The sequence below is a fragment of the Anomalospiza imberbis genome, chromosome 6, assembly GCF_031753505.1.
Source record: "Anomalospiza imberbis isolate Cuckoo-Finch-1a 21T00152 chromosome 6, ASM3175350v1, whole genome shotgun sequence".
Taxonomy (NCBI): domain Eukaryota; kingdom Metazoa; phylum Chordata; class Aves; order Passeriformes; family Viduidae; genus Anomalospiza; species Anomalospiza imberbis.
Window position 1 is genome coordinate 12,422,163 of NC_089686.1, and position 24,593 is coordinate 12,446,755.

Here is a 24,593-nt window from a genome sequence, read left to right on the forward strand (position 1 = left end):
AAATGTAATTATCCTGCTAAGTCCCCTAAATAATCAGTCTGGATACGCTGCAGAAATTATCTTGTTTTTCATGCTTTAAAGATGAACTTCAATAAAAGCTTTTGTTTGTGTTCCAAGAAACTTTTATACAACCCTTTGTATTCTAACGTGTTTCTATACCCTCGAGTAAAGGACATGGTCCCAAGACACTCTTGCGTTTATGATCTGCCCGGGAGCCACACGCTGCGCTGGGAGGAAGGAGTAAGGCTGGGCTGGGCTGGGCTTCCCCGCGTGTCCCCTCGCTGCTGGGGACTGAACTGCCACCGCGTGGACATTCTGCCAACCTGCACATTCCCGAGAAAAAGCCAGGAGCAAGAGAGATCTGGGAGCCGACCAGAAGAGCGGAGAACTGGGAGCTGTTAACAGGTGAAGTTCCAAGGTGAATTTGAAAAGCTGGTGAGACATAGGGTTGGTCCGAAGTCCTGCTCTCTTTTGCTTGGCATTGCATGATTATCCGGGTTTGAAAACATTCTGTTCTCTCTCTGAAGGTGCAGCATTGTTTAAGTTGTAAGTGAGGACAGCAAGGAGAAGGCAGCTCTTGTGCCAGGAAACGCCTTCAGCAGCACACAAATTGCCAGAGGGCTGGGCACCCTGGTCACTCAGAATTTACCATGGCAGATGTGGACAGGAAAACTCTAATAACAAGTTAATAATGATAAATTAGCTGATCTAAAACCAGACCTCTAGCCACAGATTACACTGGATATAGGAGTCAAAACAAAATCTGCAGTGGGTTAGGTGTTACTTACCCAGCACTGCCAAATACAGACCTTTGCAGTGATTTTCACCCTGAGTCAGTCGTCCCCCAGCCCTTATATACTGAGGTCCTGATCATTCTGAGTCAATAGAATTTTCCAGCATGGAGTGGGCAAATGAATGGCAAGATGTTAGTAAAACAGAAACAGTCTAAGGGTTTAGTGATTGCCAACAGCTAATGCCCTCGAGGAACAAACTACTTGATGTGATACTTGTACAACTGACTGAACACTACAGCCTTTTTTTTTTTTTTTTGTTAAAAATAGCATCCCTATTTACTGCATTATTGCAAAGGAATGATTGCCATTTCCATCATAGCTGCTTTTCTGACAATGTTGAAACATTGCTCGAGGCAGCTCTACATCTGCACCTGTGCCCCAGACATGAGAGCCTTGGGAAAGTCATGTATGAGGCAGCAAGGTATGAACACACATCAAATGGGTTCCATGTTTTCTTGGTTTACAGAGGGAAAAAACAATGTTTTCTTAAAGCTTAAATTTGGAATATAGTTAGTAGTTATCAAAAGATGCTTACATCTCTTTTCATATAAAAAATGTGTGGTTATGTTTGAAAATATCTAAGGGGGCCAATGCATCTCACATGACAAGCTGACCTTTAGAGAGGACTACTGGCATGTTTCCAATACAAAATCCGACTTGAATATTCATACTTGTGGCTGTTTTTCTCCTCTGTGCTTCTGAACTTCTGTGTTGACCACATCCAAACAGTGACAGGCTGAGCTCTCCTACAGAGGGATGGATTTGTGCTGGGGACTGTCCCCCCCACAGCTGTATCAATGCTGACCCCTGAAAGAAGAGGCAGGCTGAGCTGGGCACAGTGCTGGGAGTGGTTTGCTGGCTTTGGGCCCTGGAGCAGGGCAGGTGTTCAAGAGCTGCTCTTCTCCCTAGGCCATCATAAAGCCCAACACAAAGGTCTAACTGGTGAGAGGCTGATAGGGGTGATAAAGGCAAGACGAACAGGATGGCAGCACATGAAACTGGTGCCCCAGGCTCACCTTTGCAGCTTGTGCCAGTGTCACCCACAGAGCTACCACAGAGCTTTCTGAACTTGTCATGTCTTCAGTACAATTTGATTAGAGACCTCTGCACTTATGAATGTGATACATGGGCCTCATGCTGTTCATACCCTGCAGCCTGACCTGGGCAGAGCCAAAATTCTCGTGATATGGAGGATATCCTCATGGCAGACTCCAGCCAAGGCTCAGCTCCAGGAGGGTTTTGCTAGCATTTGAGTGAGAACCCCTAATACAACACCCTACTTATTTCACTATCCCTCCACTGCTTGGGCAGCAAGCTCTCAAGAGAGATTATTCCTATTTATTATTATTAAAGAGATTATTCCTAGATGTGTTGGGAAGATTTATCTATTGCATTTCTTGGAAAGAGCATGTTAAGTTCAAATTAAAATAATGTCTATACTGCAGACTGCAACACAGTGTGACAGTGCTCAGGCTGGATGCTGGGCATCACAAGGACATAAGTGAAAAATCCTGAGCTCTGGGCAGAGCTACTTTGCTTTGGAGGTAGAGAAAAAGACATGGAAAGGCTGAGTTTACACTGTTCCCTTAGAGATATGCTGGGTCCTCTATGTGATACAGCTGTGCTAACTTAAGGAAATAATACGTAAGGGAAAATGCAGGTGATTCGGTCTCAGTCACAGAGTTGAATCAGGAGACAAGGCAATAAACCGTATTGCTACTAGACAACAGTTTGGGACTGCCACATGAGGAAGTACATGAGAAAGTCTGGTTGCACTGTGGGCTAGTTTAAGATTTACCCTGAATTAGCATCCAGGAAGTATACTGTCATGTTCAAGTGTAGCAGCAGGGCTTATTAGTTTACCTAATGTTTAATTGGTGTGACATCCTGCTATATAAAAATAATATCACTAAGAATCCTATTAAACAACAGATGAGATAGCAGGTATTTAAATGCACATGTACTTGTGGGATTTAAATAGTACAGGCTCATAATTTAAATACCAGTGAACTAGACTGACAGATACCAGGAGTTAGAACAGATATATTTTAATCTTGGAAGGGACCACAATGGTCAGAAATACCCTCCCAGCATCATAGCAGTGCACTGAGCTGCCAGGCACAGGCAAGCACACACAGCCACGTGTGCTGAGCTGGCTCGATCCTATTTGAACACCTTCCCCAGTCAGTGTAGGCTGGGAGAAGGGATAAGAGGAAAAAAAAAAAAAAAACCCTGTACTTAACAAGTCTTGTCTCTTTTTCTGCTTATAAATATTTCCCTGTGAGCTGGCAGCACCCACGTAGCAGCATCAGCAAACACCTCAGCAGCAAACACGGGGTGCAGGGCTCTGTGCCAGCACAGCCAGGCACAGCTCGCTCTCACACACAGCTGCTCCCTGGGGCTGGCTCCCTGTGCCTCTGGCTGCCACCAGAGCCTGTGTGTCACCCTGCCTGCCAGCCAGGGGTGGTAGAAATCCCCACCAGCTATATCTAAGATGTACTTGGCCTCTGCTTGTTCTCAGGATGTTCAAATGGACTAAAGCAGGTGCAGGGTAACTAACAGTTAAATTAGAAAAAGAATACTTAATAGTTAAAAAATGATGGTGAAATTCCTGCCTAATTTGTCGGTGGCAGACATCCTGGAATCACCTCAATTCCTTTAGGGTAACTTCTTTTGGTGCAGGTATTTTTTTCTACCCAGAAGTTTTGAAGTATAACTATGATCAAGGTTCTCCTTAAAATCTCCCAGACAGAGGGAGCTGAAATTTGGCCAAGGAGCCAAAAGAAGTGGAAAAGCAATTTGGAAAAATAAATTTTGTATCTCCACCTTCAATTTTCTTCCAGCCTTCTAGTCCCACCAGCTCTATAGGTTCCAACTCTTTTAAAGAAGAATTTACAAAGGACTCTCCTGTTCCCTGAACGTTTTGATGGGCCTGAAGTGAATTTCTGCACTTGAAACAAAAAAGTTTGCAACTTCATTGCAAAGGGAAAGGCCTGATAACAGTCTGGTGTGTGATGGCATTTGTAGGTTTTCAAACAAAATGAGAGTAGTACTTCTCAAAAGGCACTTTATACATCTGTTCCTCCTTTATACTTCATAGGAAGTAGGGGGAAACACATGTTTTTTGGATCACCTGATTTTGTGTGTTGAAAGTGTTCTTTAATACCAAAAACAATTTAACAAGAATTTATCAGAAAGTTCAGGAAAAATATTTAAAACAGATTAATTTACTCTATACATGTTTTAGGCTAAAGAAGATATTGTCAACATGAAATTGGGTCAAAATAAATATCCACAGTAAGATCTTTAGATACAAGATTTTGCTTGTGAACTTTTCTAGACATACTGGTCATTTTATATTTGAGGGTTTTTTGTTTTGTTTTGGTTTTTTTTTTTTTTTTTTTTGTTATGTTCTTGTGTGAGCAGCAAGACAAAACCTATCCTGATTACACCAGGGAAAACAAATAACCAGGCCAAAAGCTTTTGTAAGACAACATGTGTCTCCCATCGCCACTCAAGTGAAAAAACACATTTCAGACAAACTAGGGTTGCTTTGTTTGCTTTTTTTTTAATATCCTCTAAAAAGGGGTAAATATTACTGGATTATTGCCCCAGTGCATTACCTTTTGTCTAATCATTCATACCTGTGAAAAACTGAATAAAAAACATGTGCTTTCATAAAGTTTGGGAAAATAGAGAAACATGTACAAAGTGTCTTCAGAGCTAAACTGGATAATGATCCTGTGCATCTAAAAAGGAACAGATTTTCAATCCTGTTCAGGTAAAAGGGGTTAGATTTTCTTTTCACTTAGGCTAATATAAACTGCAGAAATATTTTCCATGCAGTACACTGTGGTTTCTTCTAAATCACCCGATTTTGCTTATCCTTGATGACCAATAGGTTCATACCAATAAAAAGCATTACAGAAAAAATATTTTTCCTTTAAACTAGTGAGTGGAAGGTTAAAAAATTATATATACTTTTGTAATTTGCAAAGAAAGGCTCAGATTTAGAAAGGCACGTCCTTAGAAGCCTCAGCTTAGAGCTGCAGGTGGCAAAGCAAGGCAAACAATGTAAATGCTCCCATAAGAGCGAAACACGGTCATTTGGAAATTTACTTTTTGGCAAAACATTGTGATGCACAGCTGAATAACGCTGTATTTTGAAATGGGAAAGGGCAACAGGATGCATCTCTTTTCTGATCTATAAAGGCTGATGCTTGGGGGTTTCTTCCTAAAAAAAAAAAAAAAAAAAAACAAAAAAAAAAAAAAAAAAAAAAAAAAAAAAAACAAAAAAACCCACAACATAGAAATGAAGCACCTGCCCACAACATACTCAATTCAGTGCTTCATTTTACCTTTTCTTTTTCCTCTCTGAGGCAAATGCATGGGGACGAACATGAAGAAAACATAAGATTACTTTGAACCGATGCAGCACCCTCAAGGCAGGGCACACCCTCCTCAATACTGCAGCTGGTTTAGAGGGCTGGGCAAGAGGTGGACGTGCTCCAAGCCCCCCAGCTGCCTTCCCCGGCTCTTGTCACGGGTCTGTCACCTCCTCCCGGCTGCACACCACACCAGCATCCTCCTCGTGCGAGCAGTCGTGCGCGCCCACAGCGGCGTGGGAGCACTCCAGCAGCGTCCGCTCCTGCCCGGAGCACTGCACATCATCCAGAAGAATGCGCAGGGAGGTGCCTTCCCCGAACTCTGCCTTCTTGGTGGCCCGCACCACGTAGGGGAAGCCGAGCTGGCGGCACACCACGGCGGCGGCAGGCAAGCTCCAGCCATCGTCGCACACCGTGCCCCACTCGCCGTCGATGAAAACCTCCACCCGGCCCCGGCCGCGGCCCCGCCGGCCCTGCCGCATCAGCCGCACGGCGCCGTTGCCGGGGGGCTTCTTCCTCCTGCGCTGCCCCCTCTCCTCCTTCCCCGGCCCGGGGGCTCTGCCGCCGGGCGCGGCTGTGCTGGCCGGCCCGGTTCGGGTCCCTGGCGGCGCCGGGGCTCGGCCCGCCCCGCCCACGGCCGGCGTGCGGGGGGTTCGGGGCTCTGGGACGCCTCCCCTCGCGGCCTCGGTCGTGGTCTTCAGCCGGGGATGTGGTGGTGGTGTTTTCATAATAAACTCTGTCGGGGGAAAAGGCAGAAAACCGTGAGTCTGTCACGCTCTGGACAACGCTTGAAGACAACTATATGAAACCAGTGCTGATTTTTGACTTATATAACTAGTTTCTTGGAACTTGTCTACTTGGTCCTGTTGGGAAGCAACAACACTCTTAGCGACCCGCTATTTCCTCAGGGAAAAATGTGGGCTGCTGTTAGCTAGCAGAGATGACTGCAGGGCTGAATGCCAACTCTCCCAAAAAGGAAGCTCCAAGAGGTTTCTTGGCAAAAGTCAGCCTGGCCCTTTAAAGGTAGGTGCTGGAGCTTCACAGTCAGGAGAGGAGCTCTTCACCATATCCCGGTGAAGAGCTGCCGAAAGCATTTTATGGACAGGCACTATTTCTGCTCTTCTCCTCATTACTAAAGATTGGATCATTACCAGAGGAGAGCGTGGCCTCCCCGCTGGGCCAGATGCTTTATTCAGAGGAGCTGAAATCTGGAACATTCAAAATCAATTCTCTCTGGCAACTGGAATGTGCAAGAGGAACAGAGTTGCCAGGACAACACATACAACAGGATTTGGGGTTGGGTTTATTCTTCCTTATGAAAAAAAACGAAAAAAAAATGAGCCTTGAATTCTGAAGAGATGAAAATTCTTTGCTGTCACAGTTTCCAGGTGTTACTGGACTTGCTTATTCACATGTGCTTCATTTTTAGCTTAAAAATAAGTTTTAGTTTGCCAGAAGGAAGCAATTCAGAATTTCACGGAATAACATTCAACAGAGCTGGGAGAGTGTCACAGACATTTGCAAAGACATCATGACTTTGAATTATATCCCAGATTTATGCATCCTCATTCATCATTTGGTTTGTAGTACAGAGAGGAGGAAAAATATCACTTTCTTATTTGTGCTTAGTATCTATTGTCCCCAAAAGACAAACCCTCGCAGTGGTCTGTGTTTTTCCAAATAATGATCTTTGAAAAGGAATTGTGTTCATGACATGAAAATATTTCCTTCCTTTGAAAGCTGTGGTTATCAAGGCAAGAAATAGATCTGAAGGCCTTACCTGTGCACAGCTCATTTGCTGGAGGCTGGTCTGGCAAAGCACTTGAAAACCCTGGGACTGATTGAATACTGTGTAGGACTGTATGAAAGCTAATGGTCACCTGGGAGTGCTTTTCACCTCACTGGATCAAATTGTCATTATATAATACTCTCTAATAAACTATTTATTAAATACACTTCCAAAAAATGCACTCATAGCTAATACATGGCACGTGCCCTGGCAATTCTGTTACTTTCAGACTAAATACTAACTGAAACAATAAATATTTACAGCTAAACATCTTTGTTTGCATGCTTCTGAATCACAATGGCTGTGCTTATTTTTCACCAAAAAGAGAGCGTAGCTCTTGACACACTAGGTAGAATCTCTCCCACCATTTCTAAGTTTTAATTTATGACAAAAACTACCTTGTAAACAAGCCCAAAAGATTTAGTTATATGTGTAGTTTGAAAATCTGAACTTTGGACTTGCGTAGAGAATAATGCATAAGCAGAAAAGGACAAAAATGGTTGACCATGAAGCAAGTTGCTAATATTTGCAAGCTGCCTGCACAGCTAGAAAAAGAGAACATCTCTGAAGATACTGAGTGCACAGGCATGTCAGCAGTCAATAATTAGCCTTAGTTTGTTCCACCCTAAAGACTCAGTGTTGCATGGTGCTGAGTGCCCTCATTATTCCCTGAAGCCAAAGCTGTAGGAACTGTTAGTGACTCAAATGCAATGTAACGTGATTAATATAATTAAAAATTAAATAAAACATCCTGACTTTGGAGTTCCAGCAGTACCGTTAGCTTTGTTCATGGACTATGAAAGTTCATGGACTATGCTGACTTGGAAGGGAATTTGTTGGGGTGCTGCCTAGGTACCTACATATGTAAATTAAATGCACAGGGGAAAAGCACAGTGATAGTGCCTAGTCTACTTTTGAGATCCTAATATTGTGTACAGGTTTTTGTACCTCACATAAGATCCCAATATTGTGTTTATGTTTTTAAAGTACCTCACATAAGATCCTAATACTGTGTTCAGGTTTTTGTACCTCACATAAATAGTACTTGGCTTGCTGCAGATTCAGCTCCACCACAGACTACTCCAGCTTTAGCAGTACAATAGTTCATGCAGCATGAAGCAATCACAAGGCCCTGGAGGGTTTGGGTAAGCCAAAAGTTCACCCCAGTGTATGATCACTGATTATTTTGGGAGTATTTTCTCATCCCATCTTTTCTCACTTTCAACTAACAATGACTCAGCTCTCATCTTGCTCAATGAGCTACTTCCCAACACTTTACCCATCATATCCTCTCCACCACCTGAAGCTACTGCAAAAAATCACCTGTCACTGAAAAGCGCCATTGAGCACACGGTCTCTGGACAGGAACAGTTACAGGGAAACCAAGCTGGTGGTGATTAAATGTGTACAATGTAGCATGAAAAAGGGAAAATGAACAGGGCCAGAAACTACAAAGGAAATTTCACATGGCCAGGAAAGGGGAAATAGTGTATGACTTATTTGAATAACTCTTCAGATCCAAAACATCTGGAAAGATTTAATTTTGAGGATACCCTAAAGAGTGAAGTTCTGGGTAGTCTCCACACATGTAGAGAGATAGTACAAGTCTGGAGTTTGTATCTACTGCCAGATAACATGAACCAGTAATAAACAGCAAGAGTTACACTCACTCTCCTTTGGCATAAACGGGATGCGCTTGCTTTTGACTTTCACTGGCGATGGCTCAACTTGGCATTTTCCTGGTGGTGCTGTCCTTGAAAGAAAGGGACACGTACACTGCACAATTAATTCCTTTCCTCTGGCATTGCAACGCTTTGCTTCCCATTGTTTTTCTAAGAACATAATTCTTATTGGAAAAAAAAGGTCTGTTTAAATGATGCAACTAATCTCTTACAGTAGAAAACATAACTAAAGAATCACAGATCACCATTGATGAAAGTCCAAATATTCACAAGGCAGTGAAGTCCTCTGTCTGTGTTTTCAGTTGCCACTACTGAAGCAATTAAGGAAATAAAGTATTGGCAGGTTCAAGCACTACAGAAAGAGATTAATCAAAATGAAAATAAAAATTACAAAACTAGACAGTATATGTTGAACATCTGACACAAAGATCATGTGTACGCAAGATTTCAGACTGTTTTCACGGAAGCAAAATAACACACTATTATTCATACAGAAAGCCCAAACAAATGTTGTGCCAAAAATGCATTAGTTTCAGAAAAGAACTCTTAGTGTCTCCTCAGAGGCTTTGTCTTAGTATGGTGCTTTATTTTGAAACAATTTGTTTGCCATAGAGATGTATCTTACTTCTGGGAAGTAACATCCAGTTCATCACCACTTTTTCCTACGACAGCCATCTTGGTAATCCTCAGACTTCTTCAGAGGATTTTAAATTGGTTCCAAAATGCATGATGTTTGCATTTGGAGGGTATAACTCCTGGGCAATTAGGATTGTTTGCATTTGCATTTCTGTGGAAGACAGAGAGCTTCTCTCTCAACTGTCTATACAAGGATGTTCCCTACTTTTATGAACTTTCCAATGACTTTTTTTGGTACTCTGAACATGAACAAAGCTTTTATTTAAACCTAAACTTACGGCTGGTGTTTGACTTCTGCTTTCTCTATTTTTGCACAGGTTGCGTAATACCAGCTTCTTAACACATAGTTTACAGGAACTCTTCAGTTGCATTAGATAATGGAAAATGCTCCTGACAGAGGAGAGTTGGAGGAAACACATGTCAGATCTGGGGACTTTTTAATTTTTGGGACTGGTTTCAACATAAAACTAGACAAGTGGTTTGGTTCAAAATCCTCAGATTGCTAAAGATGTAAATTTAATCCATTAAAAACAAAAAAAAGAAGCCATAAAAAATCTCACTCTCTGTTTCTGGCTGAAAGTAGCTTGGTGTTTAGCCAATAATAGTAACACTTTAAAAACAGGAAGATGGAAAAACCAGCTGTAAGTCTTCCCATAAAACACAGCTATTCCCTGCCTTGCCCAGTCTCAGATACAGGCACATGGAATCCAGGAGGTGTAATGATGGTCCTTTTTTCTTGTTCAATCCATACTGCTCTTTGAAACACTAAGAATGTACTTTTTTGATATTCATGTCTGGTTTGCCCAGGAAAGCACTGCAGGTCATGCCGGTCCAGCTTTGGCTGCAGTGGTCCGGGGGCACAGGGCTCTTGTGGGAGATGAAAAAAGGGATGGAGAGGAACTCAGAAAAAACACCTTGAGAAAAAGTGCCTCCTTTTGGGCAGGAATCTAGAGAAACTTTGCCCAAGAAAGACAAGCCACCCTTTAGCATTCAGGAAATCTCCAAACCCACATAACACCAACCCCATAAAAGTATGGCACCAGGCATGTAGACCCCCACGACAGCAGGAGCAAAGCAGACCCACAGTGGGTTACTCCAGATGTTCCTTGACTGAATTCCCCAGAAGGGCCCAGCATGGGAGAAGAGTTAATTAGTCAGCCAACATGACTCATCACATCCACACCATCACACATCCCGCCCACACCATCACATCCACAGCAGGACTCACCACACCAGCACCAGGCCTTGCAACAAGAACATCTCATACCTGGAGGTGTCCACCACTTTGTACACCACTCCATTGGGAGCTGTGGCACTCGGTACACCAGTGGATAGGAAGTACAATTCCCCTGGTAAAAAAACCAGACACACCCATGAAAAGTCTCCATGGAGTTTCTGTCCTTTACAGCACAAAGGCATTAATTCTGCATCACAGGTCTGAGAGCTCATCTGCAGTCCATTGGCATAAAATACTCTTAGTGAGTGGCAGCTTTTACAAAATTGTCATGAATTACTATGTGGACAAATTTCCACTGCAGGTTTACCTGCCCAGACCTTAGTTCTCATCTCATTACAATCTGTGTTCTTTGACTTTTCTAATGTAAAACAGTCAAACCCTGAATTACTTTTGTTGAAATGAAAGGAAATTAAGAAAGTTCACTGTCTTCTGCTCATTTGGATGAAGCACTCCTTTGGGGTGAATTACAGAAGAAGAAGATTTTGTTTTTTCTTTCTCTAGCACACTCACAGAGTGAGACATATCTCAGACAAAAGGCATTTGATTCATCACAGCTCTGTCAGGTCACATTTGCAGGGCTCAACCTTCAACCCAACAATGTCCATCACCATTTATTTGACTTATTTTTTCTTAGCTGCATTTCTATCCTTCTTCTCCTGTTGTGCAGGGGAGACTGGGATAAACAGTCCTTCTGGCACTCTTTTGAGAACTCAAGTGCTTGAGCGGTGCAACAAAAAGGATCAGAGAGAAAAAATATATTTGCAATATTATAAAAAAACAAAACAAAAAAGAGAGAAAATAGAAAAAGAAACAAGAGACTTCTTTAGTGAATAAGACAGATTTTTTGGGGTGTTCTATGTGTAGCCCGGGGGAAGAGGGAAAGGAACAGAGAGGTCAGTGTGAGCAAGGGAATGTATAGGCAGTTGGTGGCAGCTGAGGCTGAGTCTCCCTCCTCCTACCTGCTCTCCTGTGCTGCCCTGGGCTGAGTTCCTTCAGATAATCCCAAGGTAGAAACCTTTGGCTACCCCTGGCTGGCTTCTTCATTTTTCTGGTCAGCTTCATTAATGACAGGCCAGAGGCAGCCTTGGTCCAAATGGGGATGGGAAAGACCTGGCACTGAGTTTTGTGGTGATGTGTGTTTTACATCCTGCCCCTCTTTCCTGGAAGTTATCAGGCAGGAGTTTGGATGCTCAGGCCATGAAGCACACAGGCTACAAATATGTGATGCACAGACACAGTGCCTGGGGTGTCTCTGACATGTTCTGCTGGCCAGCGATAGGGCTGATGGCTTTATAATTGCTGTGCAATGAGCCTAAACCAGAAATCTCCCCATGGCATATACACACCCACTGCACCAGGTAGATTAACATCCATCAGAGCAGCAACCCCAAAACTTAAATGCTTCTGTGAAGAAAACCCTATTAGAATAAACTGTGTGGCAAACTTGTAAAAAATGAGATTCCTAATACACAAAAAAGGTGCAAGAGAAGACTGCTCACAGCAGATAAAGCAACCTCACTACACTGTTATCAATAGATGTCTTTCCATTACTATAAAGCAAACACAAGTCAATTAACTACCTCTGAAAAAAGACTCCAGACCAAATCTCCACTCAGCTCTATTGTACTTATGCAAAGCACAGTGTAGGGCAAAAGGGTGGCAGCATTTCACCCCTGTTTTATCCAGACTCTGTTGACAAGCACAGGATGAGGGAGATCATCCTCATGTGCATGAGCAAGGGCTGCAATCAACGGCTTGATATTGCACTTGGCACAAAGCTGATTTGAACTAAGTTATTTGATTTTAGGTTAAGATATCCTTCTCACTATAGCACTGTGAAATAGCTCTAAATTCCATGAATATTAGCCATTAAAGAAAATTGAATTTAACTCTAAAATAAAGTCAAACTTTCAAGCTAATACTTAACTTGGAGGATTTGCATTCACAAGATAAAATTTGCATTTATATGATTTGAGCAACATCCAAACTTGACATAATCTGCAGGAAAAAACAGATGTTTAAAAGCTGGGACATTCTGGAAGCAGGTGCTTGTGATCACGAGCCAAGACCTCCCAGGAGCAGGGCAGAGCACAACTCCTGCATTGCTGGGTCACACATGAAGCACACATTGTGGGGCTCATCCTCTGCCTGCTCCCAGCCAGGGGCTGCATGGGCTGCACATTCTGCAACACCCCTGTACAAACAGCAGGAGACACCACCAGCTTGCACCCCAGGACTCTTTATTTCCTCCTCTTCAAATCACAGCAGCAGCTCCCTTCTAGGAAGCAAAATGTCTGCAGTCATGAAAACACAGCAAAGCTCTACTGAGACTGCATCCTTCAGTCCTATGCCAGGCAAAATTCCAGCTTGCACTAATAAAATATGAATTTAAAAACTCTTTTGCTGATGCCTCACACAAGACATAACATAGGCTTTTGTTCTGCTTCATCTTGAGAGGTACAAATACCCCAGCCCAGGGTGAGCAGATATATAATTGCTGTTCTTGACATCTGCTTCCCTGTACCCATTACTAATGCCTGCAGCCTTCTTGACTAGACAAGGGGATAGACTTGCTATTCACTTGAGTATCATCTTCTCAGGCTCCCAGGGCCTGCATTCCCCTTGGCATGGCACTGTGAAGAATGAGGTTTCTTTTCTAAGTTTGTTTTATTCTACTTGCCCCTCTCTGCTCCCTATTCTCCAGAGGGAGGGGCAGCAGCACTTCCAGCACACCAGGCTCAGTCCCAAGGCAACTGACTCTCCATCTCCCACTGCAGGCACTGCATGGCACTCAGACCTCAAAATTAGCATTGTAACTTTGGTTTGGTATTTGAGAGATGCTGGGAATCTGGCATTTTAAAGACTCGTGCTGTGCGTCTTCACAACCTGCTGCCCTCTCTGATCCCTTTTCTGGTGTTTCATTCTGAAGAGAAACCAGAAACATGCCATTCAGTGTGACATAAAGTTAAAAGATTACCTGCTTCATCTTCAGCAAAGGAGATGATGTATTGATAATAGTTATTGATAAGCCCAGGGAACATGCACGTTTGTCCTGTCCCCATGCAGATTTCATTGTACTGCCACTCTCCAGTAGCACGATCCTCCTTCAAAGACATCAGGCGTCTGCAAGGCAAAAGAACACTTCTACAACCTGACCCAGATGTGATTTATGAATATGATTTATGAATGTTGGCATGGACACCTGAAAGGATATTTAATGCTTCCTACCCACACTAGCTGCAATAGGAACTGCAGCTTCTCTGAGTGAAAGATTGTTCATATTAACCCAAATGTATGATATACCCTGCAACCCCTTGTCTTCAAGGGCAACACAAACCCATGAAAAAACAAGAGGGGAGGGTTGAAGTGCTATCAGGCTGTTCTGGGGGGGATTTTGGCTGCAGGCACAACTTTGTGAGTTCCCTAAATGTTTACTTACCCACTCATAAAATCACCAAATATGTACAGGCCATTCAGGTTTGGAGACTCACAACCTCGATAGACATAGCCTCCTGTAACGGATTTCCCCATTTTGTGTGGATATGCATAAATTGGAAGCACATCATCTGTAGGGCAGAAAAGATCTGTGACTTGTTTTGCATATGCTGAAGAATAGCTCTTTATCTAGATTGTTCTGAGACTGGCAGAGCACAATCAGGTTTCCTGGTGCATCTTCTATTTAAATGAATTGCCAATGGAGTTGTGTTTAGTTTGATTTTCACCTTTTCAGAATCACATTTGATTGCCCTGCCCCTCACCAAGACACCTCAGTACTCTCCTGAGCCCTTCTCCTCCCACTACGATCCATCTCTGTTAGTGCAACTTCTGCCACATTTCTAGAGATCTTGTCTGGTTTAGCTACAAATCACAGGTTACTCCTAGAGCCACTGCACACATGCAGGAAATGTTTGCCCAATACAGATTTTTTTAGGTGGTAAAAGGAAAAAAAGAGATGGGTGATTCCAGACTGCAGGCACTGATGAAAAGATATGTCAGATGTCAGCACAAATAGCTTCTGTTCCTCTGAGATGGAGAAGCAACTTGAAAGGGCCATCAAATATTTATGGGATGGCACAGGCATGAATGATGTAGTACTGTCATATTCATTGTGAAATATAAGTTAAAACATAAGACAAATGTAAAATGGAGAGAGATGTCCTGATTTTGGGGGTCTCCATTAGATGCTTTCTCCCCTTTCTTTTGAAACTCCAGGCTCACAGGTACCTCATGGTACCCTTTCCTCCTCATCCTCACAGCCTTTCTCCCTGCCCATGTAGCAGATGCTGCAAGTAGCAAACCCAGCAGCTTTGCCAGCAAGGAGTTTGCACCAGGGGAATTTCCTCTAAAGCAGGTGTTTTCTACACTTCAGCTGTACTTATCATTCTAAAGGGGCTGTGACATTTCACTATTCTAACAAAGGGTCTCTAAAGTCAGCAAAAATTGCTCTGAATCCCTGGAGACCTCAGTAAAGTGTCTGCCATGAATGTTCATGCGGGTACAGTCACACAGGAGAGCAATAAATGAGCTCTCTGACAACTGCTTCAGCAAAGGGAGTGCAAAAAACCTGCTCCCTGCTCTTGACATTTTTATAAAAAATACTTAATCACGCTCATACTTATAGTGAAGCTACTAAAAGGAAGGAATTTAAATTGAGTTAATATTAGGAAGAAAATTAAACAACACATATGACATGGAAGAGAAAAGAATCAGAATCTCAGCTAATGCAAATCAGTGCCAGCTCACTCCACTGCCCCCCTGAATCTCTGAGAAGAGGTTCCAGCACAAGTCATGGTCTACATCAGCCCTTGCAATTCAATATGTTCTGACTTCACACACTCACTGGAATTTAGCCAGCCAGGAAATACCCTCAATCCAGTTTCAAACAGTTTAAAGAAATGAAAATAAAATGAGGTTTTCCTTTGTGGCATAGCTAAAAAAAAATGAAAATAACACAGTACATTCAGTTACCTGCAAAGCAAGCAACATGCATAAGGGTTGATCAGTCAATTTTTTTCTCTCTTTTTTTAAAATAAGGGTGAGTTATGGAGAAAAATACAATTCCTCCAAATTTTTCTTGCTCCTGCACAAAAGCTTATTTTATGCGGCAAAGTTGAAATTGTCCCTCTAAACCACAGAATCACTAAGTAATTTCACTAACAACACCAATCACCTAGAAAAACAACACCAAGCATGTTCCACTTTCCTCCTAACTCAGAACTGGTAACATTTGTATTTTCAGTATTTATGCCCAAGCCAGTTCCCTTCTAGAGGGACAGTAGAGGTTTACATCTCAAAAAGGTGTGTGTACCACCAAGCAGCCAGGCTTTGAAGGCAGGAATTAAAAACGAGAGCACATCTATTTACCCAAGGAAGAATTGGCGCAAAGTTTTTTGTCGTAGCAGCTGAACCCTTCCCTCGCCCTCCAGCCGTAATTTTTCCCCTTCTCGACAATGTCGACTTCTTCGTATTTATTCTGCCCCACATCTCCACAGAAGAGCCGCCCCTTCCCTTCCTTGGTGTGAGGGTCCCCCCTGTCGAAGGAGCAGCGCCACATGTTCCTCACTCCGTAGGCAAAGACCTCGGGGCGAGCCGTGGGGTCGCTGACAAAGGGGTTGTCACGGGGGATTCGGTACAGGGGCCCGCGGTCGTTGTTGTTCACATCGATCCGCAGCACTTTGCCCAGCAGGGCTGATCTGTATTGGGAGAAGAAATGAAAAAGATAAAGAAATAAGACTAGACCTTGGCAAAAAATCAGAGGCGGGGTGGGGTTGGAAAGTCTAGGGTTTCATTCTTTCTGCTTTAGAAAAGACAAGTCTTTGAATATCTCTGAAGAAATAACCACTTCAAGACAATTGCATCTGCCCCCAAACAGCCTTCAGGTAGCTGGCATTGATTTGCCACACCCTGGAGCTGCCATAGGGATAGATCCACTCTTACTTGTTCTGGGCATTTCCAAAGGTGCCAAAAGGATCCCCTGCCATGCCTCCATCTCCAGTGAAGATATAGAGATACTCATCATCTCCAAAGAGCAGCTCTCCTCCATTATGGTTGGAAGCAGGTTCTTCTATTTCAAGGATTATCCTAAGTGAAAACAGGGAGAAAGCAATTACCTACTGCACAAGCACTATGCAAAGGGAAGAGCAATGTCATGACAGATGGAAGCAGCTACAGATTGGTTTTGATAGAAATTCCTCCTTATCCATGTTACTGAATTTTTCTTGGGCATAGCTGATTTTCTAACCTTAAATAGTTTCAACATATTTTCCAGATTACAGAAACACCAAATTGTGTAATATGGAAAGTCTGGGAAATCAGATGACAAAATATACTTTTAATTGCTTAAACTTTTCCTCCGAGTCCTTCTTCCTCCTTTTTAATCTTCTTTTTTATTTTTCTTTATAATTTATTAAAGAAAAGGCATCTGAGCTTATAACCAATTGGAAATTGTAAGAGAAAGGACTCCAGTCCATCTGTGCATCTGTACAGCTTTTGGCACAATCCTGCCAGGCACTTTCACGGCTAACATAAAACTCCTCAAATGTTAAGGAATAGTTAAATTCTTAAAGAGAGAAGAATCCTTAAATGATAATTACACGCTCAGGACCTTATGAGTTTAAAGAGCAGTTAAAAGCAGCCCCACCAACAAACTGAATTTACCAAAGGTTATTCAAAGAAGTACCAACAAAGTTTACCTTAATTTTAAGCCCAAACTCTCTATTTTATTTGTTTATTTTATGCTCCTGGAATTCCTTCCATAGCATAAAAGGGGAAAATACATAAATTATAATTTTATAGAATAGCAAAGCCACAAATACATGCATTGGAGGTTCCCAGTTGAAACAACTGAAGTTTATTATTTCCAGCTTCTAAAAAAGTCCAGATTTCATGCTGGCAATGCACCTTAATAGCTACGAAAGCAAATTATAGTATTTTCCTATACCACTTCAATTTTAGACATTTTTTTTTCCATTCTGAAATGTTGATAGTTATTGTGAGTTGTGGGAAGGAACCCAGCTATGGAGTTACTGTCACCTCCTGTTAAATGTCAGCACCTCTGTGATAAGGTAACTGTGCAAGAGGCACGGGTTCCAGCTGACAGAAGGAGTGAGGGAGGATCCTGTATGGACACAAAGGTGAATCTTCCTCAGCCTCCCAAAGAAGATGGAAAAAACCAAAATTCATTGAGAAACATCTGAGGATAAACAGACATATTAATTTGAGCCAAGGCAGTGCACACCACATGTCAGCCTGAGCTCCCTCTTGGGCAGCAGCTCAGGATGAAGTCAGTGGGACCTGAGCCTACACAAGCACAATAGGACCACAGTTTTGTTTTCTTAAGCTTTTGCTGTACTAACCATAAGCTAAGTAAGCACAGAAATTGTTACAAACATAGAGCCTGAGGATTCTTAAACAAGACAGCTCATGGCCTCTTGATATCTGCAGGTTTCTGATTCACTTTCCTGAGTGCCACGTTGTAATACTCCTTACCTGTCATCTACAGTGCTGTTTACACTGGATTGCTGAAATTGCTTTATAAACCAGTATCCCCTCCCTACCATTAGGCTATTTTTGAGCTAGAATCATCCACAGCTGGGTGTTTGGAAAGCCCCTAATAAAATCCAAATAATGAAGAAAAAAAAGTTAGAATTAGTAATATTCAAGGGTCTCTTAAAATGGTGGTTTTATAACATAGTTCTGCAACAGGTTATAAATCTATGAGCCTGATTCCACAAACAAGTCTCTCATCATCTGTGCATATTAGTGTGGAACAACTGCAAGACCAGACTCAAACAAATGACATTTCCAATTAAAATGCACTCTGTAATAATATAGTGACTTGTGTTTTATTTAATTTGCTATTAAATTTGTAATATCAAAGGGTTGAGTTATTGTTCAGATAAAGAAATATGGGACCAAATCCATCTCTGGTCTGGTATCACTTAGTTTGTTTATACTAATTTTGGAAACCTTTGGCTTTGGAATGAATTTCACTCATGCTTTGCAGAAGTCTACTTTAAAGGGTAATCACAAAAGTACAAAACAAACAAACAAACTTCCAAGCCCGACCCAACAATAACCCCAAAACACTAACTATAAATAATGTTTCATCCATGTTTACTTAAATCCTCTGACATGCCAGAACTGAGAACTCTATGTGTTTTACCCCTGAACACTTGCAGTTCATCCATGGAAGACACCCATTTTCTGCACCTCAGTACTCTAGACATGGACTTGGACTAACATGCTAGCACTCTGGAATGCAAAAGCATTAAGCTAAATAAGTCTCATTCATTAATGGTCTTTAAAAATGCACAAGTTGTCCTCTAAGATCTTAAATCCATTTGCCAGAGAAATGTGTGTACGATACCTTTCAGAACCATGGTCCAAGGCATTCATATCAGTAGGAGAAATTCTGAACTCACTAATTCGGATTCTCTCTTCAAAGTGAACTTCAACTGAATAGTAGACGTACACTTTACCATTAAATTTGAATTTAGGATGGAAGACAATACACAGAAACCCTCTCTCATCTCCTTCCCAAGGTGAGGTAAGCACAGCTTCGCTGATGTTCAGAAATGGCTTTTCAAGCCTGGATCCGTCGGGGAGGTAGGTCCACACCAGGCCGACCTGCTCTGCGATGAAGAACCTGTGGGTGCCGTCGTTGGCGTGCACCATCGCAACGGGATTGCGCAGCCCGTTGGCCACCTCCACGAGGCAGAGCTGGAGACAGCCCTCCGCATCAGCGGTGACCAGCCCCAGGTTCTGGTTAAGGTTCTGGTTGGCCAGCAGGTGTGGGAAGCAGTAGTCGGTGTCCTCCAGGGACAGGTAGCGGCAGAACTTTGCCATGTTGTTTTCCAGTGCAATTAACTCTGGGTCTGCAGAGAGAGCGCGAAAAATGGAGCGGCAGTTTTGCCACACTTGTGTGCAGTAGTCTTGGCATAGTCCTGGTATCGTCCGCACGGGGGTGGAGGGATCTTCAGCGTCATACAAGTGAGCTGCATATGGAGAGCATTCCTAGAGGGAGGGAGAAAAGGATTCAAGTTATTTATTGGACCTGATTTGAAACAGCTGAGCAGTGATACTAATTGGAGATATTTCCTCTTAATTACAAGATATGTTGTGGCTTATTCTGATGGAGATATTTCCTCTTAATTACAAGATATGTTGTGGCTTATTCTGAAGATACATTAACAGAGGGAAAGATCTTAGAAAGGGGGTTTGTCTCAGCACTCATGGAAATTATCTTCAATATTCCTGGTGAAAGCTGACTTCCTCAAGCTGTTACTCATTTATTCTAACCACAGAAATTAAAAAAAAAAAAAACTGCAATGACGCCTATGTTGCTACATCACCCTAGCAGACTGTACTGGAGAGAAAGAGACTTTTCTTCCTTGGATGCTCTGATTTATCTATGCAATAATAAAATCCATCACAAAACAGAAGTGAAACTGAAGAATTAGCTGAGAAGATTTAGGCCCTGCATCTCCACACTGATGGTAGAAAGGAAAAGGCCATCAGGGCCAAAGCCTGGGACATTCATACCTCATCATCTGATAATCCAGGCATGGGCCTCAAACATGGATGTGATTTACAGCTTGGAAGGAGTGGGATGTGAAAGTGGAGGAGGAGGAGACGACACCATCCTTGCTTGGGTCCAGCTGCCTTTGCTGGTGAACTTTTGCCTACAGATAGTTTATATCTCCGTCCAGGAGTGGTGAAAGGCATTTTATGATCATGACATGGGTCACTGAGTTCTGCGAGGGATGCCGAGGTCACAGGATTTCAGACAGTGAACACAAAATGGCCATAACCCAGGCAAGGTCCTGGCAGCAGCTGCAGCTCAACCCTTGTTTATGGAAGGTACAGCCTTGGAAATCTGCTTAAGGACTGGATCAAGTTCACACAGCTCATTGTAATCTCCATGATGAGAACTCCTACAGACACATTTTCCTTATGAAAAAGCTGCAATTCAATAAAACCATCTGTAAATTACAAACAACCAAAGTGATTCGGTTCTGTTTTGCAAGGGTTTTTGCTTGTAATAAACACAATATTTTTCAGTTATAATGCATCTTCCCAACAAGCACCTCAAAAGTGCTCTTCAAATAATGCAACATGATTCTGTGGAAGCTCAATTATTTTCAAAGTTATATTTCAATAAATATCTGAGGCAACAAAGGTCAGACAAGAAACTACTACTTAAATAAATTCCGTATTTTTAAAATTCCTATCTGGCATTGCTTCTTCTTTTACTAAGCAAAACCAGCTTAATTAAAAAAATAGGGAGCTGTTTCTTGATCTATAGGGAGATATTTCTTAATGCCGATTACAATGCTATTCAGTAGCTGAAAAGATACAACATCTGAGATTCCGAAGTGTTTAAATTAGCTGATAAGCATACACAATATTTAATTTTTATTTTATTTTCCGTTACATACCATAATAAACTGAGAGGCCATATAACAGATCATTAGTGTACAATAAGCTTTCCTTCTGGAATGTCAAGCCATTCATTGCAAAATGAAGGTTATTATGCTTTCAAATGAGCAGCAATTAATGTGGTAAAAAGAAGATTGCTTGTAACACAAAACACTGAAATTACACAGGCAGATTGGGTAACACACTTGGCTTGGTTACACGAGGTGTGCCAGGGACAGAAGGAGACAGAACATTTGTCAATTCACTTGTAATGACTGAAAAAAATGCCTTAGAAAACAAATTGAAATGAGATAGAAAGGAAATTTGATGGGAGAGCTGGGTGGGAGCTCAGTCTGTTGTTGCCTATGGAGGTTTCCCATTCAGAGAGAGGAGGACCCTCACTGAAGTACTCAGGTGTACCTCATTCTGTGAAAGGCTCTTTCAAAGCAAGCAGTGATCTCATGCATTACAAAGCAATGCCCTGGCTTCAGCATCAGAATTAAAAATAGCCCAGAGATACGGATTCCCTGTCTTTGCCATTGCAGGCTGTTCACCACAGCCTCAGGTGTGTCTGAACATAAGCTGTGGGCAACTTCTTCCCTCCTTACAACATTCCTGGTGACATACAGCTAATTACAGCAGCATTACACTGGCAGAGATCTATCACTAGCCTGAAAGTACCTAAGCATGTCCTAGGGTATTTTCAAGACATATGGAATATTTTCCAAATTTTATTCTGGAAGAGATGGAGCTTCATGCCTCATGCTGAATTTCTCTGCTTCAGAAGCGAATATTGTGGTCCTTTAGCCTTCACATCATCCTGTCATGTTCACATAACTCAAAACACCAAGAAGCTCTACCCATAGTCAGAGCCCAGAATCAATATTAGATCTGAATTGTCATTTCCAAATGATGCTGTCTGTTCATTAATTTTAAAATATGATGTGGTCCAAAGACCGAGGAAACTACTGGGCAGATGATCAGTTACTTCAGTAGGGCTGGAACAAGTTTGTACTATGAAAATAACTCATCAGAAAACAAAACAAGTCACGTTAAGACAGGCTAACCAAATGCATCCTGTCTGTTCCAGGAATTCAGTGTCAGCTCCTTATCTGGGGAATTCCAACAGTCTGAATCTGATGGAACACCCACATCAGACATCTTATTTACTGCTGCTATCAGCCTGGAGGAAGCAACAGGACTCCTCAGAAAAGCGTTTAACTTCCACATTATCCCTGACATTCCTTGACCACCTCCATCTGGAAACTCAAGCCTTTAAGCAAGCTGTTCCCTGAGAAGCAGAGTGAGGCATCTGCTCTTCAGTCTGGTGGAGAAGAGAAGGCTCCAAGGTAATCTTATGGCATCCTCCACAGGAGAACAGGAGAGGGATGTTTTACAAAGCAGTGTAGTGATAGGACAAGAGGCAATGGCTTTAAACTGAAAGAGGGTCAACATAGACCGGATTTAAGAAAGAAGTTATTTACAATGAGGGTGGAAATACTATAACAGGTTGCCAAGAGAGGTGATAGAAGCTCCATCCCTGGAAACATTCAAGGACAGGTTAAGCAACCTGATCTAGTTGAAGCTGTCCCGACTCATTGCAGGGGAGGTTGGACTAGGTCCTTTCCAAATCAAGCTGTTCTATTATTCTATGAATTCAAGAAAAGGCAGGAATCCGTAAGTACAAACTGAGACACTTGTCAAAATAATTTGATCACATTTGAGAGAAATCATGAATTGTCAGGAGAAGGAGACAGAAGTGTGCTGCCTAAGTCACAGAAACACACTTAGTAATTCCGGTCTAGGATATAAATTGTATATACAATGAATGAATAGAAGCAGAATGTTCCAGAGTGTTTGCAATGACTGAACTTCCATGATGTGCTTGTGCAGCCAGAGGCAGTGGTTTGTAGCCACATCTGGGCTGGTGGTGCACTGAGCTCATCAGAACATTTCAATGAATCATTGCTCCCACATTGAAATATTTCTCTGCTTCTGAAGACATTTTCAGTGGTTGGCTTTTTGACAAACACAGGAGACTTAGTTATCACTTCCAGAAGCAGGAGTGCTTAGCACACATTGCTAACTGGTGTCCTGTCTGCAAATGGACTCTTAGACACTGCTTGTTTCAGAAATATATTCAAATGTTTTTTGCTTCCAGTACAATGTGAGATGAAATAGAAGTCAATGCTCTAGATCCTGGTGTGGAAAAATGTTGTCTTTCTCTTAATGCTTTAAGGAACCCAAGAGGTACCGGCAAAATGCTAAGAGCAGGATTTCTGAAAAGGCACTTTGATCCCATCTGAGCACAGCAGACAAGACTCCACTGCCTGAATTAATTTAGGGTTTACACTTGCACAGTGCTGAGCTGCCACTGCTCTGACTCAGGGGCATTTTCATACATGCGAGGCCTCCACTGATGATAGGGTGAGACACTTTGCTCTGTGCTGACTGTGACCATCCCATTATCTTATCTGGCCCCAGAACATCAGGTCTGAGAGGAAATTCCCCCTGTGCAGGACGGCTACCACAGAGGTTCCTGGGCCACATCCACAGGCATTACTCTGCATCCATCACCAGGGCTATTAGCACCTGGCACATGCTAAAAGTGCTGTAACCCAGTACAAAAAAAGCACCTGACCCCATCAGCTGGTCATAACAAGGAGCAAGATTTGCACAGGCAGGTGCCCCATGGGTTTCTTCACCAAATCCGGTATCCTAACCCTGGGAGGGTGAGGAGAGTCTGCAAAGTGAAACTGCCCACTTACCCATCTCAGAGACTGCTGCTCCTAACTAAAGAAGAGCAACACCGCTGTTCCTATTTTACACAATGGCCAAAGAACAAAAAGTCCACTGGGATACTTGATGATGGACAGACATTCCTTCCACTGCCTGGGAACACATGCCGAGGCTGCTGTGCTATCCCTGATGCACTGATGTGTGGGCTGGCGTACCCATGCCTGTGCCCAGGCTCATGCACCTGTGGGTGGGTACTCAAGTGTGGGCTTGGGAATTAAAGTCACGGCTCACACTCCCCTGGACTGTCCAAAGTTCCTGTGCCTGGACCAGTGCATCGGATCAATGCACCCATCGGATCAACGCACCCCTGTCTGGGCCAAAGCATCCATAGCCGGGCTCGATGCAGACCTGCACGAATAGATGCACACACACCTGGGCCAAAGCACTGCGATGGGGCAGAAGCACCTATGACTACACCAGAGCTCCGTGCAGCGGCTGAACACCCCTGTGTGGCTGAGCCCTGCGCGGCGGGATCCCCCCAGCGCAGCGGGAGCTCCGGGAGTCGCGGAGGTCTCACCTGGCAGAGCAGCTCCTGCAGGTGCCCGGCGCAGGCGGCGTAGGTGCGCTCGTCGAGGCGGGCGCTGAGGCGGTAGAAGCGCTGGAGCAGGGCGCGGTCGCGGCGCGGGTCGCAGCAGCCGAACTCGGCGTAGCGGCGGCAGAAGGCGAGGCCCCGCGGCGGCCGGAACGGCGGCTTGAAGTCCAGGCACTGCGGGTGCGGCCGCGCCGGCCGCGGGGCGAGCGCCGCCGCCAGCAGCAGCGCCAGGGCCGCCCGCGGGCCCCGCATGGCTCTGCCGGGGCACGGCGGGCGAGGTGAGCGCTGCCCCCGCCCTGCTGTGCCCGGGCTCGGCCGGC

General features: G+C 43.3%; 2 protein-coding genes across 3 annotated transcripts in view; one reads left to right on the forward strand and one right to left on the reverse strand.

Annotated features, from left to right (window-relative positions):
- Window positions 1–24,593, forward strand: part of SETD3 (SET domain containing 3, actin N3(tau)-histidine methyltransferase) — a 611,377-nt gene that overhangs the window by 372,133 nt on the left and 214,651 nt on the right. The window lies entirely within an intron of this gene.
- HHIPL1 (HHIP like 1) lies at window positions 5,147–24,561 on the reverse strand. 2 transcript variants are annotated; one of them, XM_068192422.1, is made up of 9 exons: window positions 24,259–24,561; window positions 18,892–19,538; window positions 16,461–16,604; window positions 15,888–16,216; window positions 13,963–14,089; window positions 13,501–13,646; window positions 10,554–10,635; window positions 8,639–8,721; window positions 5,147–5,915 (listed from the first exon to the last, which is right to left on the reverse strand). In XM_068192422.1, exons 1-9 carry the CDS (start codon window positions 24,523–24,525, stop codon window positions 5,335–5,337), a joined length of 2,406 nt encoding a protein of 801 aa, XP_068048523.1. In that variant the 5' UTR covers window positions 24,526–24,561; the 3' UTR covers window positions 5,147–5,334. The 2 variants fall into 2 exon arrangements, 1 of the variants encoding a protein (XP_068048523.1); XR_010999797.1 differs by having other exon boundaries at window positions 5,789–5,915; window positions 8,639–8,716; window positions 24,259–24,560.

What these genes read in the sequence shown, in the direction of transcription:
- HHIPL1 (XM_068192422.1), bottom strand. Translation starts at nt 24,525, where the DNA reads ATGCGGGGCCCGCGGGCGGCCCTGGCGCTGCTGCTGGCGGCGGCGCTC. An exon ending in TGCAGGAGCTGCTCTGCCAG is followed by an intron (nt 19,539 to 24,258) that starts GTGAGACCTCCG and finishes CCCTCCCTCTAG; the next exon opens with GAATGCTCTCCATATGCAGC. An exon ending in TTTGGTGATTTTATGAGTGG is followed by an intron (nt 13,647 to 13,962) that starts GTAAGTAAACAT and finishes TTTGCCTTGCAG; the next exon opens with ACGCCTGATGTCTTTGAAGG.